Source organism: Ochotona princeps, chromosome 15, assembly GCF_030435755.1.
Source record: "Ochotona princeps isolate mOchPri1 chromosome 15, mOchPri1.hap1, whole genome shotgun sequence".
Classification (NCBI taxonomy): domain Eukaryota; kingdom Metazoa; phylum Chordata; class Mammalia; order Lagomorpha; family Ochotonidae; genus Ochotona; species Ochotona princeps.
The window spans coordinates 53,374,799-53,391,324 of record NC_080846.1 but is presented as its reverse complement, the minus strand read 5'-3'; the positions used below and the strand labels follow the sequence as shown (position 1 = coordinate 53,391,324).

Below are 16,526 nucleotides of genomic sequence, written 5' to 3'. Positions count from 1 at the left end.
TACTGTGGGCAGCCAGGGGGTCTGAGGATGCTTGGCCGGAAGTAACTGCCTAGAACTGAGAGCCTCCAGCTCCAGGGATTGCCCTGGAGTGGGAGGAACACCAGACACTGGAAATTGCTCGTAAGTGAGAGGGATTTCTAAGGAGTGTCCCTGAACAGAAGTGAGAGGGGGCGCCATCGCTGGAACCGGCATGGGAGCATGGGTGGCTCCAGTTGCTTGGGCCAGCTCAGTCTGTTCTTGAGTTCTGGGGAACCTGAATAGCTGAGATTGTTTCACAGGGAGTGGGATTTGCCCTTCCTGGATCTGCAAAGTGGCAGCTGCCTTTAGTGTCTGAGTAAGTCGAGGGACAATAGGGAATCTGAGTGTTGGGGCTGGTTCTGGAGTGACAACGGCCTGCTCATGTGGCAGTGCCACAGCCAAGTCCAGCAGTATCTCAGGGATAAGTTGGATCCCAAGGGCCTGAGCCTGTTGAGGGGTCAGAGAGGTCTCCAGGGCCTGGGTCTGCTGAGGGGTCAGAGTAGTCATCGGGGCCTGGGCCTGCTGAGGGGTGAGAGTGGTCCCTACGATCTGGGCCTGCTGAGGAGTCAGAGGCGTTCCCATGGTCTGGACTTGCTGAGGAGTCAGAGTGGTCTCCAAGACCTGGGCCTGCTGAAGGGTCAGAGTGGTCCCCAAGGCCTGGGCCTGCTGAGGGGTCAGAGTGGTTCCCAGGGCCTGGACCTGCTGAGGGGTAGTGAGAATGGTCATTGGGGCTTGGACCTGCTCAGGGGTCAGAGTGGTCTCCAGGGCCTGGACCTGCTGAGGGGTCAGAGTGGTCGTCAGGGCCTGGACTTGCTGAGGGGTTAGAGTGGTCTCCAAGACCTGGGCCTGCTGAGGGGTCAGAGTAATCATCGGGGCCTGGGCCTGCTGAGGGGTCAGAGGCGTTCCCATGGCCTGGACCTGTTGAGGGGTAGTGAGAGTGGTCATTGGGGCTTGGACCTGTTGAGAGATCAGAGTGGTCGTCAGGGCCTGGGTCTGCTGAGGGGTCAGAGTTGCCTCTAGAGCCTGGGCCTGCTGAGGAATCAGAGTGGTCCCCAGGGCCTGGTCCTGCTCAGGGGTACTGAGAATGGTCATTGTGGATTGGACCTGTTGAGACGTCAGAGTGGTCTCCAGGGCCTGGACCTGCTCAGGGGTCAGAGTGGTCTCTAGGGCCTGGACTTGCTGAGGGGTCAGAGTGGTCCCCAGGGCCTGGGCCAGCTGAGAGGTCAGAGTTTTCCCTAGGATCTGGGCCTGCTGAGGGGTCAGAGTGGTTGTTGGGGCCTGGACCTGCTGTGGAGTCAGAGTGGTCTCCAGGGCCTGGACCTGCTGAGGGGTAGTGAGAGTGGTCCCCAGGTCCTGGACTTCCTGTGGAGTCGGACTGGTTCCCAATACCTGGGCTTGCTCAGGAGTCAGAGTAGTTATCGGGGCCTGGGCCTGCTGAGGGGTCAGAGTGGTCGCCAGGTCCTGGACTTCCTGAGGAGTTAGAGTGGTCATCAGGACCTGGACTTCCTGAGGAGTTAAGCTGGTCCCCAAGACCTGGTCCTGCTGAGGAGTCAGGATAGTCCCTGAGACATGGGCTTGCTGCAGAGTCTCAGTAGTCATTGGAGCCTGTACTTCCTGAGGAAGTAAACTGGTTCCCAAGACCTGGGCCTGCTCAGGAGTCAGGATAGTTATCATGGCCTGGACCTGCTGAGGGGTCATAGAAGTTATCAGGGTCTGGGCCTGCTGAGTTGTGAGAGTGGTCCCCAGGGCCTGGGCCTGCTGAATTGGGAGAGTGGTCCCTAGGGCCTGGGCCTGCTGAATTGGGAGAGTGGTCCCCAGGGCCTGGGCCTGCTGGGTGGTAAGAGTGGCTGTCAGGGCCTGGGTCTGCTGAGGAGTCAAAGGTATTCCTTGAGCCTGGGTTTCCTGAGGCGTTAGAGTGGTTGTTAGGGTCTGGGCCTGCTGAGTAGTCACAGTTGTCCCCAAGGTTTTAGCCTGTGGTGGGGACAAAGCTGTCCCTAGGTCCTGGGCCTGCTGAGGTGTCAGAGCTGTTCCCAAGGTTTCAACCTGAGGTGGGGTCAGAGTGGCTCCCTCTGCGTGGGCCTGCTGAGTGGCAACAGTTGTCTCCAGGGCTTCATTCTGTATAGAAGTGAGAGCGGTCATCAGGGCCTGAGCCTGCTGAGGGGTCAGAGCGGTCCCCAGGGTCTGGACTTCCTGAATTCCTGGAGTAGGTATCAGGACCATGAGCTCCTGGGTGGTGAGAGTGGTCCCCAGGGTCTGGGCCTGCTGAGGAGTCGGAGGTGTTCCTTGAGCCTGAATTTCCAGAGGTGTTTGAGTGGACGTCAGAACCTGGAGCTGTGCAGAGGTCAGAATGGTCCCCAGGGCCTGAGCCTGCTGAGGAGTCAGAGTGGTTCCCAGGGACTGGACCTGCTGAGGGGTGAGGGTAGTTCCCAGGGCCTGGGCCTGGGCCTGCTGAGGGGTCAGAGTGTACATCAGAGCCTGGAGCTGTGCAGGGGTCAGAGTGGTCCCCAGGGCCTGGACCTGCTGAGGGGTCAGAGTGGTCCCCAGAGCCTGGACTTCCTGAGGAGTTAGAGTGGACATCAGGGCCTGAAGCTGTGCTGGGGTCAGAGTGGCCCCTATATCCTGAACTTTCTGAGGAGTCAGGGTGGTTATCAAAGCCTGGAGCTGTGCAGGGGTCAGAGTGGTCCCCAGGGCCTGGGCCTGCTGAGGGGTCAAAGTGGTCCCTGGGGCCTGGACTTCCTGAGGAATTAGAGTGGGCATCAGGGCCTGGAGCTGCTGAGTGGTCAGAGTAGTGCCCAAGGCCTGGACTTCCTGAGGAGTTAGAGTGGGCATCAGGGCCTGGAGCTGCTGAGTGGTCATGGCAGTCCCCAGGGCCTGGACTTCCTGAAGAGTTAGGGTAGGCATCAGGGCCTGGAGCTGTGCAGGGGTCAGATGAGTTCCCAAGGCCTGGACTCCCTGAGGAGCTAGAGTGGGCCTCAAGGGCTGAAGCTGTGCAGGCATCAGAGGGGTCCCCTGGGTGTAGACTCCCTTAGGAGTTGAAGTGGGCATCAGAGCCTGGGTCTCCCTGGCAATGGGGGCTTGTTGTTTCGGGAAGGCATGTTGGTAAATGGGAAGGGGTGCATTTGGTGAGGCCTGGGTAGTTGTGGGAGGGATGCTTGATAGGGACTGCATTGTCTTTGGAGGGATCTGTGAATATCCTGTGGGCCTACTTCCTTGGGGTGATGGGGGTTCATCTGACTTCAGAGGAGTCTGGGCCTCTGTGTTCAACAGCTCTTCATATTTTTTCTCCTCCAGCTTGTGATCCTTTGCTGCGTGTTCCCTCTGCCTGTCAAGGTGCTCCAGACGTGGCTTCTGCCTCCCCTCTCTCTTCCCTGTTATTCTCAGCTCCGGGTGTCTCGCTGCCCTGGGAACCTGAGTCCTCGTCTCTTCGTACTCCTTCTGCTTCCCTCTGTCCTCTCTGGCCGTGTGCCTCTGGGCTTCCTGCAGCTGCGACGATTTGGGCTCTTCCCTCCGCTTTGCCCTGTGTCTCTGCGGTTCATCCTCCTCTGTCTGCCCTGGATCCCATCCCTCTCCTCCTGGCCGCCGCCTCTCCGGTCCTTGGGTCTCCTCCCCCTCCTCCTCCTCTTCCTCCTCCTTCTGCGAGGACTTGTTTTTCTTGCTCAAGTTCTTGTTTGTTGCCTTACGATTCTTCCTGGGGGGACTCACTTCCTCATATGTTTCTTCTTGATTCTCTTGCAAGTGTTCCTTCTGGCTTTGCGTTTCCTTCTCATGGTCTCTCTCTGCTGTTGAGGGTGTGGTGGTATCTCTTTGACTTTCTACTTCAGTTAAGATCATTTGTATCAAATTTTTAATCATAGGGTCAACACTGTCATTTGAGAGGAAGGTGCTAAGTTCAGACTTGGCACTAGTTGGTAACTTTTGATAATATGTTTCTGGCTTAAAGGAGACTTCCTTTTTGGATGTCACAGGTGTCTGTGTAAGCTGTTGTTTATTATATTTCCTCAGGATTTCAGCAACGATTTCAGTCACCTTTTGGAAATATTCCTCTATCTTTTCCTTGATCATCCCCAGTTGTTCTGTTTCTGTCATGTTTAGGGACTCGTCCTCCTCCTGCCGCATGGCCTGGCCGTCAGACGGCTTTCGGATGTTTTCAATTTTCTCTTTCAGGAAAGTCATTACGGCTTTCTGAAATGTTTCTGTACTACTCCGTTCACTTGTGCTCTCGGAAGCATCCAGATCTTTGACAGATTCAGGAGTCACTTTGGCTCTCCTGGAGTATGTTTTATCAGGCTTAGGAGACTTGACCGATATCTCCTTGTCTTTTGTTTTCCCTTCTTTGCTTATGATAGCGCTTGTAGACATTGGTTGTGTCTTTCCTTCGATTTCAGCTGTAACTGGCACAGATGTGTGTTTCAGCTGACTCATTCTGAGGGACTCTGAAAAGCCACTGGCTTCACTTTCCCCCTGTGTGTCTGCCAGCTCAATATCCTCCTGCAGACTAGGGCTCTTGTCTGCTAAGGGTTGACTTGGTGGTTTTCTGTGCTTCTCTTGCATGCCACTTGTTGCACTTCTGCCATCCTGGCTCTTGGTCTCAGCGGAAGGGAAAGGTTGTCTCTTTGAATCAGAGAACGGTCTCATTTCTCTTCTGTTCTTTTCGGGTGTTTGTGGTGTGGCGTACCGGTCAGGTGTGAGCTCTGCCACTCTGTCTTCGCCTTTGTCCTCCAACAGCGTGGATCTGGAGGTCCTCTTCCCATGAAGGCCTTTGGCATGCTTTCCTGGCAGGGACTCATACTGATCACTCCCAGCTTTCTGATCAACATCTTCTTTTTTCAGTGCTATTTTATCTTCAGCAACTTCTTCAGAAAGCCTGGAAGCCCCTTTCTGCTTTTCTTGAGAGAGGCGGTGTCGCTCAGCTACATCTGGGCTTGTCTCATCTGGGAATGTACTTAGAAGAGCAGAGTCCCACTTTTTCCCAGGGGCACTTGGCTCTTTTGTTTTGAATTTTTCTAGAATATCTTTAAATTCATTGTCTAAAATGGTACTCAAACTGTCCTCCCGGTCACCATCTTTGGCGATGACTGTAGACACGGGCAATGGTGTATGTTCTCTGTAAGCTTTAGTGTCTTTGACTTGAATGCGCTGTTCGTAGTTTTCTTCTACGGCTTGCAGTTTCTGCTGAAGCATTTCATTTTGCTCACTCAGGTCATGAATCATCTTTTGAGAGACTTCTTTTTCTGTTTCATATGTCTCTATAAACATACTGCTACTTTGGACGTTAATAGCTTTTAATTCATCGCTTACGGTAGTCAAAGCTTTCGAGAGATTTAGTATTGTTGATGATATGTACCTGATAGCGTTGTTTTCCATTTTGTTGAACATCCCACTGCCCGTGAGTTCTTGCAGCATAGTTTGAATTTCTGCAACTTTTGTAGTTACGGCAAATTGATCAGCAATCATCTGATCTGGTCTTAAGGCATGGATTGTCGCAGGTCTCTTTACAGCTCTTTCTTTCCAAGTTTTCCACAGAGCACCTCTAGACACTGGAAAAAAAAAAAAAAACACAGAGCAAAAACAATGAGATTGCACTTACCTTTTTGCGCTGTATTCTGCACTCAAAAAAAAAAGAAGAAAAAAGAAAGAAAACTTAGCATAGCAGATAACTCTTGATTAAAGATTGATCAGAAAACATTTTAAAAGAAGTCTGCTTGCTCTCTCTTCGCCTTCCAGCCTCCCTTCCCCGTCCCCTTCCCCTTTTCCTCCTCACCTCTCCTACAGCTCTCTTTTCTCTCTCTTCTTCCAGCATGTCTTCCCCTCCTCCCCTTCCCCCTTCCCCTTTTCTCTCTCCACCACTTCTACCCTGTTCCTGCCCTGCCAGAATAAACCTCCTGAGACGTCTCGTTGCGTCTGGTGTTTTCAGCTCACGGTGAAGAGCCAGGTTGTGGGAATTAGCTGCACGTAATAACATAACATCGTATGAACTAGAACTAGAACTGTTTTAAGTAACTAACATTTGGTGCCATGACTGGTCAGTTTCCCCTGGCACTTGGCCATGCGGCCTTACGGCCTTCGGGCCTTCGGCCACTACCGGGACCCGAACTGTGAGAACTGCAATCTGTGTTAACTGTCTTCATCTGCGCCACTGAGACTCGTTAGCAGCTGTCAGAATCCGTCTCCATCCGCCCGCTGGTTCACGAATTCATCGCCAATGGCCCATTCCTGATTTCTCCTTCACCTGCCAGTTCCAGAATTCTCTACCTCCATGTGGCCGTTCCTGAGTTCATCTGACCTGACCATGCTAGCATCTGCCTTCATCCAGCAACAACATAGCCCAGATGCATGCTCCCCCATAACAATTTCATACAACCGAGAGGTTTCATGTCTTCCATTGCATTCATTGGAGTTCAACAAAGAGAAGCCTTCAAGTTCCAGGCAGTGCTTCAGACATCTGATGACTTCTACCTTCTACCAGGAACCTCAAGAACCCCCTACTGCTGCAGTTACTCAACAACACCCCCTTTCAGCTCGAAGAAGCTAGAGTGGTCATCATCCCTTTATCCCTGTTCACTCCTGTTTGGAAATGTAAGGAGTTAGATAGGATGATAGGCAGTCAGGGTCTCTGGTTCCTGGTGAAGCTACCTTGTCTACATTGACCATTCAGGAGTAATGAAGACTCAATGGCCAAAGTACAAGAAGTCCTGGCTAAGAGAAAATGAACTCAAGCCACCTTTTCAAAAGGACTCTTAATAACCCTTCCCTCCATTCCCAGCCACTGAAATGTAAAATTTTTTCTAATCAAACCATTAGCCAGTTTCTTTTGCAGGACTAGAAGCGTCCCTCCATCTCCCATTCCTCCCGCCAGGTTGCAACCACTGCCAAAAGTAAACAATCCCAAGAAGCCATAGAGAACAATGCCCCTCTTCCTTTATATATAACAAAAGGGAGGAATGTAAGGAGTTATTGGAATATCCCACCCTGGACCAGGCGCTATTTCCTCTTCCTCACAGCTCATGGAATTCGCGCCAGTCTAGCCATCCACCAATCAGATGTAACCCAGCATTCCACCTGAGAATCCCACCCCCAATCTTCCAGCCCCTTCCCCAACCACATTCACCCATCATCCCTAGGCATTCACCTGCAGTTGCCAATCCCCTGGGGCCTGCCCTCAAACCCTCCCAATCCCCGCCCCCCCCCCACCTTGCAGACAAAAAGCCCCCCAGGTGCGGCTCTCTCTCTCTCTTCTCCTTCCAGCCTCCCTTCCTCTGTCCCCTTCCCCTTTTCTTCCTCGCCTCTCCATCAGCTCTCTCTTTTCTCTCTTCTTCCAGCCTCCCTTCCCCTCCTCCCCTTCCCCTTCACCCTGTTCCTGCCCCGCTGGAATAAACCTCCTAAGATTAAAAAAAAAAAAAAGTCTGCTTTTTCTGCAATCATCTAAAATATCTAATTCTAGATGATTAAGAATGTCAGCACAACCATAACCTTAATTCACTCTCATCTACAACTTTAATACAAGAATAATGATCCTTTTATGATGATTAAGTGTCGCTTCATCAACAAACCAGAATGATCACACACTTATACCACCAAGCCCTGAAATACAGAAGACAAGTGCAGATAGAATCCAAGGGAAACGTGAATAACTCAGTGGCAATAATAGTTGAGGAATTCAATTTCTCGCTAAAAATGGGTGGACAAATAAGTAAAGATGTAGAAGACTGAACAATGTAGACCAACTTTGGGATACTCCACATAGCAACAGCAAAATATATATTCTTTTCAAGTGCACATGGAACATTCTCTGGGGTAGGCCACATGGTAGGCTTAAAAACAAGCCTTAGTAAGTCATATTATTATATGTTCCCCACTTATAGTGGAATATGCAAAAAGATTATATTAGTTCTGCTTTTCTCTTGTTGCACCCTAATACAAGTTCTAAATAAAATGCTACTATTTTTACAAGAAATAAGTGATAATATTTATACTTTTGGGCTGTAAAGTCACCACTAAAAAAAAAAAAATAAAGTCCCTGCCACAGTCTGGGAAAAATAATTATGAATCACTTTTCAGATAAGGGACTTATATCCAGAAGATATAAAGAAATCTTCAAACTCCGTAATCGAAATGAGCAGGTATTGACTGGATAATTCACCCAAAAATATAGGAATGGATAACAATCTCATGAAAAGATGTACATCATTGTCCCTAGTGATTACAGTAGGGAGACGCAAGCTAAAATCCCAAAGAGAGCCCACGTTGTATCTAGTAGAACAAAGGGAAATGACAGAGATTGACAGCATTGAAGAAAATGTGTAGAAAGTAGAACTCACATGTTGCTGGTGGGAATGTAACATAATGAAGTCACAATGGAACAGCTGATGGTTTCTTTAAAAGTTAAATTTATCAGCAATTCTAGTCAGAAATATCTGCCCCTATTAAGTGAAAATATTTATCCACGTAAAGACTTATACATGGTCATTTGTAGCAGCATTATTCATACAGGCTAAACACAGGAAGCAATCCAAATATCTAAGAACTAGTGAATGGATCCAAAAATGTATAAACAGTCACATACAAATAATAATAGAAAGGAAAAAGAAATCTACTGATAAATTCGTAACATGATAAACCTCAGAAACATTATGCTAATTGAAATAAAGCATACATAAATAATTAAATAATTTTATTTATATGATATCAATACACAGCCCATTTGGAAACAGCAGAATATTTGGAGAAATGAATGAGAATGAGGACGAGTTGCAAAAGAACACAAGGAATGATGAAAATGTTCTGAAGCTGGATTGTGGTGATTGCTGAAGAACGCTAACATGCGAATCATTTCATTGCATAACGTGAGTTGTATGATATACAATTGCATGTCAAGAAAACTTCATTTTTGGGAAAAAGAAAACTCCATTTGCAAAATTAGAAAGCATACTTACATGCCTTTTTCTTCTGTTTCTTCTTTTCTTTAAGGAAAGATGTACTAATTTTGCATAGTATGTTGACATTGTTCTCGATGGCTCTCAGTGTGTCTGGAAACAGCTCCATCTGCACTATCCAGTGGTAGTGTTCCTCAATATCCGTTTCAGTTATGTCAGACAAAATAGCATCTTGGAAAGAGCAAAAGAGTGCTTTTGTGCATAAAAATCACCGATGGTAACCATATAGTGTCATAATATTGGGTAACTACTGAATAAATAGTAGTATTCGGGAATATGAGTATAGTTATCTTGCTGGTATTCTGGGGCTTTTCTCTTAAAAAAACAAATAAGAGAGACTTGGAATAGAAGGCTGATAGGTGAGTCTTGCAAATCAGATTTAAGGTATCACTTCGGCTTAGCTCCTAAAATTGAGGGAAGTAGTTATCTAAAATGTGAGTACATGTGTCAATGATGGGTGTCTAAAGCGCTATCTCTAGTGATTATAGCAGGGAAACACAAGCTAAATTAACACCTTTGATAATAGCATTTTTTAAAATAAGCTTTATGTTTATTTATTTGGAAGTTTGAGTTACAGAGAGATGGACACACACACACACACCCCTTTCATCTTCCAGTTTGTTCCTTAAATGGCTGTGGTGGCCAGTGCTGGGCAGGATTGAAGCCAGGAGCCAGGGAATCCATCTGGGTCTTCCATGTGGGTGACAGGGATCCAAGAATTTGGTTCATTGGTTGCTTTCCTAGGCACATTAGCATGGAGCTGGATCGGAAGGCAAGCAGCTGGGACCCAAATCAGTGCTCTTTTCGGATGCCAGTGTTGCAAGCGATGTCTTAACCCACTGTGCCTCAACACTGCCCCTATGTTAGTGTTTTCTCATCCCATTACATAAAATTTCCGTTAACAAAATGAAATTCCTTTTTGTTCTTTTAAAATATTTCAAAAAACTGATTTTTCAAATTTATTGTTATTACTTATTATTATGTTTTAATGATTACATGATTGATCAGAGTGGGAAGGATAGTGGTTTGGGGAAAATTGGGTGAATTCATTGCTTCCAAATTTGCTATTTCTTCTTGTTCCTGGGGGAAGGGAAGAGACAAAAGGGGAAACCACTCATGACTTTCCACACGTCCCAGAACCCAGGATGAGGAACCACCACCTCATGTCAACCCAGAGTCTCATTGTGTGCATATTCCAAGGGTTCTGTCCAAGTGGCTTGGATAGTTCTGAAATGCTACTGATTTCGCCGATCTGGGGATGATATCACCCTCCCAATGTCCACTGACTCCATTCACCGAGATTTTTGCTGTCATCCTTTGTTTGGGGTAGTTGTCCAGTTAGTCTGTTCTTCTGCTACAGCACCAAACATGCTGCCATCAAATGACTTATTTTTAAAAATCAAAGTTATTTGCTTATTTGAAAGGCAGAGTTACAGAGAGGAAGACACACATACACACACACACCAACATTGGTTCAGTCCCAAAATGGCTGCAATGGCCATAGCTGGGCCAGGCTAAAGCCAGGAGCCTACAGTGTTGTTCGGGTCTCCCACATGGGTGGGAGCTGGGTCAAAAGTGGCACAAGGAGCTGGTGTGGTGGCACATCTTGCTAATCCTGCATCCTGCAGAGTCAGCCTCCCACATGGGTGCTGGCTCATGTCCCAGCTGCTCTACTTCTGATCCGGCTCTCTGCTTATGGTTTGGGAAAGCAGTTGAAGATGACCTGGATCCTTTGTACCCTGCCCCCATGTGAGAAACCCATAATAAGTTCCTGGCTTCTGGCTTCAAATCAACTCAGCTCCAACCGGTGTGGCCGTTTGTAAAAAGAACCAGTGAATGAAGACCTTTTCTCTCTGGCTCTCCTCCCTCTGTAAAATCTGCCTTTCAAATAAAAATAAATCAAAACAAACAAACAAACAAACAAAGACAATGACAAAAAAGTGGGCTCGGTGCAATAGCATAGTGGTTAAAGTCCTCGCCTTGAACACGCAGGGATCCCATGTGGTCACCGGTTCTAATCCCAGCAGCCCTGCTTCCCAGCCAGCTCCCTGCTTGTGGCCTGGGAAAGCAGTCGAGGACGGCCCAAGGCCTTGCAACTGCGCGGGAAAACTGGAGGAAGTTCCTGGCTCCTGGCTTTGGATTGGCTCAGCTCCAGCCGTTGAGGTCACTTGGGGAGTGAATCATCAGATGGTGGATCTTCCTCTCTGCCTCTCCTCCTCTCTGTATATCCACCTTTCCAATAAAAATGAATAAATCTTTAATGACAACAACAAAAACCTGGAGCAGCCAAATTCACGGTCATATGGGATATTTGCATGGCAGCAGTTGGCTTAATTTGCGTTACACACACACACATAGACACATACACATACACACAGATATTATTGATGCTGGACTGTGGTATAGTGAGTTAAGTCACTATTTAACAATGACAGCAATTCATATTAGAGTGGCAATTTGCGATCTAGCTGCCCTGCTTCCAATCTAGCCCACTGCTAAGGCAATTGGGACAGCATTAGATGATGGCCCAAGTACTTAACGCCCCTTCCAGCCCTGTGGGAGACCAGGCCCAGACCTAGGTGTAGTGATCATTTGGAGAGTAAATCAGCAAATGAAAGATATATAGAGTTTTTTCTTTTCCCTTCTCTGTCACTCTACCTTTCAGTAAATCAATCTAGTTTTAAAAAATATATGCTCTTCATTCATTCATTCTTTAATTCAACCAGTGTTTCTTCACATGAGTATTGTTCCAGTTGTTGTAGGTGCAGCATTGACTAGAACAAGTTTTCTAACTTCTTACAGCTTACATTCCCATGAAAGAAAACAGGCAAAAAATAAAAATAAACAGCAATCTAGTATGTCAGGTACTAATGATATAGACAAAAATTAAGATAGAGCTTAATGGAGAGTGTCAGGTGGTAGGGAATGGGCTGATCAGAGAAAGCCATATTTCTTTTCTTTTTTTTTTTTAAAGATTTATTGTATTTTTATTACAAAGTCAGATATACTGAGAGGAGGAGAGATAGAGAGGAAGTGGAGCTGCCGGGATTAGAACCAGCAGCCATATGGGATCAAGGCGAGGACCTTAGCCACTAGGCCATGCTGCCGAGCCCAGAGAACGCCATATTTCAAAGTGATACACAAGGAATAAGTGATGCAGCTGTCAATGTATCCACATGTTCTATGTGGGGAAATAGCCAACCTCATGACATCGGGTAGGAGCATCACTAATGTTCTTGAAGAAGAGCAAGGACTCCAGAATAATGGGCATCAAGTGGACAAATCTATTTTTCTCGTTTTATTCTTATGGGAAAAGAGGACAGCCACTTTCTGAACAACTTCTTTGTCTTGTTTCCTTTACCATTCACTTATACACTCTCTTCTCTAACTTTGTGGTTTTCTCCTGACCTCTTCTGGAAACTTACTCCACTCTTCCAACCAGGCCAGAATATAGGTGAGTGTATTGTCTCTCATTTCAACATTCCTGGCGTAGGAAGCCATTTTCTCCAAAAACATGGTTCTTTGGTTTTTCGTACGTTCTTTAAGGGAGAGAGCCCTTTCAGACTGCAAGGGAAAATCCGAACCATAGCGAGACATTATTCGTTGCACATTGTTCATGATGTGGTTCAGTTGTGTATTAATGTCCTAAAGAAAAAGACAGAATAATATGTTAACGCATTCTCTTGGTGGGAATTAAACAAATTTACTGAAGTAAATTCAAGAAACCTCAATAAATGAGAGCTACACCATGTTCATGGATTGGAAAATCACATTGTAAAGACCACATGGGCCATCAAATTAATAGAGTCAGTACAAATGCAAAAAAAAAATCCCAAAATACTTTTGCAAATAATGTTTAACTTCTCAATCCAGGTCTATAACTTTATAAAAGTTCTAGCCAAGATACTCCCAAGGAAGAAAAATCTGATAGTGATGTTGGAGTTAGAAGTAGAATTGATTAACCTTATGACAAAATATGGAGACAATCTTAGTTTATTTAATTAAGCCTTTCTCTAAAGTTGTGCTAATCAAGACTGTGTAGTTCTTCAGATTGACCAGGGAGTCAGCATAGTTACACCAACATTTACCCAAACACCTGACTTATCAAAGAAGAGAAGTATTACGGATTATTGGAGAAGTGATGAAGTTTTCACTGAGAGATGCTGGCAAAGCCACTTGTCCACATACAAAAATAAAATAAAATAAAGTAATAAAATAAAAGAAAATTCTGCCTCACGGTTTCATAAAAAGCAATTCAGAGTTTGTTAAAAAAAATGTAAAAAGGAAAACTAAAACTTTGAATATTTTCATATTAGTAGGAAGTGGAATCCCCTATCAGACCAACTTGCTCCTGGCTTTACATAATATTGTCACAGGAACGTAGTTGACAACTTATGCCATTTTATAACCTCCAAAGTCCCTTCCCAGAACAGTGACCACGGAAGTTAGTAACGTTGAAACAGATGTTGTACAGCATGGCAGACCACCCCTTGGGATGCCCAGATCCTGTGTCAGGGTGCAAGTTTGGGTCCTAGCAGCTGTTCTTCCAATCCAACATCCTGTTCGTCCATCCTAGGAGGCGTCAGATGACGGTCCTACGGCTTGGACTCCTGCCATGCACATGGAAGATCTAAATGGGTTCCAGACTTCTAGCTTTGACCTGGTTCAGCCCTAGTTATTGGCAGACATTTGGGAAATTAACCAGTACACGAAAGATCTCTTTCTCTCTCTGTCTCCCAGTCTCTCATTCTCACACTGTCTCTCCCCTCTCCTTCCCTCTCTCCCTCTATTGCTTTATCTTTCACTAAATGAAAACAAAACCTCTTAAAAAGGTAACAACAACTTTTGTTGTTGCTTAGAATAAGAAAAGCTTTCAGAGGTCGTGAGGCCCTCGCATGAAGCATGTCAATAGGTTTTCCCAGGCCAGCTCTGGCACTGAAACCTTCGGGATTCTCAATGACATGAATCCATAACTAACAAACAAGAGTTTTGGCCCTTTTAAGTGATATTGTTTTGATGTTATTTCCAGAAAAATCTGATGCTTGTTACTTCATGTAATTGATTTTTAAAAATCATTAATTAGACAGACAGAGAGAACTTCTGTGCACTGGCTGACTCCTTGGATGCCCTTAAGTTTGGGATGAGCTGGAACGATATCAGGAGACAGGAAATCAGTTTAGGTCTCCCATGTGTGTATGAGCAACCCAGCCTCTTAAGTCATTGCGAACTGCTGCCCAGATCTGAAATACTGGGAGCCAGAACTGGGAACTGATCCCAGGTAGTCCAGTATGGGCCATGTGTATCCTAACCAGTGCAGTAACTACCAGGCCAAATACTTGTCCAACACAATTGATTTTAGGGATCCCAAGACAATATCAAGATTACTTGTTGGCTTAAAGAAGTCTATATTGATGGCATCCAGAAAAGAGAAGACGTGACGTTTGACATCTCCATACTTTGAGACTTCTGCACCAAAGTGGTCAACATGCAAATATCAGACAACCTATCTAGAAAATAAAAAATAATCTTTAGAAGCACAGAGAAAATCAGATTTTCCTCCATTTCCATTGACTTTCCAAAACACACTCTACAAACATTAATGGTATTTGTTTCCACATAAGACAACAACAAAAAAATCATACTGTTGTAAAAGCAGAACCATTAGTCAACCTTTTTACAAAACTTGTTTTAAAAGACAGTTTTTCAAGCGGTGGTCAGCAAAAGTATAGTGCTGTTGCCCGGCAGCCGCATGCCTTCTGTTTCTGCGACTGGCCTGTTGGGCATGTGTTGGTTTTTTGTACAGCTGTTCTCATCGTCATTAACATCTGCTCTCCTCCTTTGCCCTTTAGGCTGCTTCTCTCTCTTTGCAGGGATCCTTTTATGCCTGAGTTCTTGGTTCTGGTTCTTGTGGGACTTTAGAGAGTGAACCAGCAGACAGCAGCTCTCTACCTGTCTCAAAACAGAACAACACACCTTGCTTCCCTGCTTCTATTAGCCTAGAAATGCCATGAAACAATGGACAGTATTTGCTTTGAAGGCTGCTTGGATCCTAACTCTAGCTTTTATTCAAATGACTTTTAGAAAATCACTTAACATCTTTGACCCTTCTCTGCCTCATAAGGAAAAAAAGTGGAGATATTAAATCCACAGCCATAGGAGGTGTATAACATGCAAAATATCTTTCTGACCTATCACTGCTAACATTTTTTTTTTTTTCATATATATGATTCTTTTTTTTTTTTTTTTAATTATTTATTATTTAACTTCAGTAATTACATTGTATTATGTGACACAATTACATAGATACTTGGGTTCTCCCCACCCCTCCCCAAACCCTCCCACCATGGTGGATTCCTCCACCTTATTGCATAACCACAGCTCAAGTTCAGTTGAGATTTCCCCATTGCAAGCGTATACCAAACATAGAGTCCAGCATCTTATTGTCCCGTCAAGTTCAACGGTTTCTTAGGTATACCCTCTCTGGTCTGATGACAGAGCCAGCAGAGTATCATCCCAGTCAATTGAAAGCTCCAACATACCATCAGCAAAAATTTACATCATTATGGAATTAATTGACATAGTAATGAGTAACCAATATGTTAAAAGTAAATGCGGGTTCCCAGCCACCTTCTGTGACCACCTCACCTATACTTCAATTTTAGTTTATACACAACATATAACATTCAAAACATAACATGTTATACATAACATCATATCATCTTAAATTAAGGCAAACATGTGGTATTTAACCTTTTGGGATTGGCTCATTTCCCTTAGCATTATGGTTTCCAGTTTGGCCCATTTGGCCACAAAGAACTGCATTTTGTTTTTTTTAATAGCTGAGTAGTATTCCATGGAGTAGATGAACCATAGCTTTCTTATCCAATCCTCTTTTGAACATTTTTTTAAAATCTTAGTTGCTTCTTTTTTCTTTCTTTACCTAGCCCTCACATGTGGGGAAATTGGCTACCAGAACATTCTTTAAATATGAGTTTTATTTCATTATCTCCTTTGCTCAAGAATGTCTTAACAAATTATTCCATTTACCACTGTATCATAGTAGATCTTTTTCTTCAGAGCTTTTAAATTTTATTTTTGATGATGTTTACATAGTTGATCAGGGTGGCAAGGGTCAAGGATAAGGGGAAAGTGGGCAAGACCATTGTTTACACATTTTCCTTTTTGTTTCTGTATCTGGGAGAGGGGAGGATACAATGGGAGAGACCACGCCCAGCCTCCCCAGTACCCAATGTCATCCTGGGGTCCTCATTGTGGAGCATGTTCTGAGGGTTCTGCTCAAGTAATTTTGATAGTTCTAAGATGCTGTTGATATCGCCACTCCAAGGACAAGGAAATCCTTCCAAGGTCAATTGGCTTCATTGTCCACCTCAGAGTCTCCATTCACCCAGAAGTTTGCTGTCAAATTTCACTGGGATAGGGCCCGGCGGCGTGGCCTAGTGGCTAAAGTCCTCGCCTTGAAAGCCCCGGGATCCCATATGGGCGCCGGTTCTAATCCCAGCAGCTCCACTTCCCATCCAGCTCCCTGCTTGTGGCCTGGGAAAGCAGTTGAGGACG

General features: G+C 45.5%; 1 protein-coding gene across 1 annotated transcript in view; it reads right to left on the bottom strand.

Annotated features, from left to right (window-relative positions):
- Positions 1-740: 740 nt before the first annotated feature.
- The window catches only part of FAM186A (family with sequence similarity 186 member A), a 34,629-nt gene continuing 18,843 nt past the window's right edge, over positions 741-16,526 (bottom strand). The window contains exons 2-6 of the mRNA XM_058673145.1: positions 12,377-12,596; positions 8,952-9,122; positions 2,536-5,555; positions 833-2,457; positions 741-756 (exon numbers count right to left, since the gene is read on the bottom strand). Coding sequence (XP_058529128.1) covers positions 741-756; positions 833-2,457; positions 2,536-5,555; positions 8,952-9,122; positions 12,377-12,596 — 5,052 coding nt within the window. The remainder of the gene's footprint in view (positions 757-832; positions 2,458-2,535; positions 5,556-8,951; positions 9,123-12,376; positions 12,597-16,526) is intronic.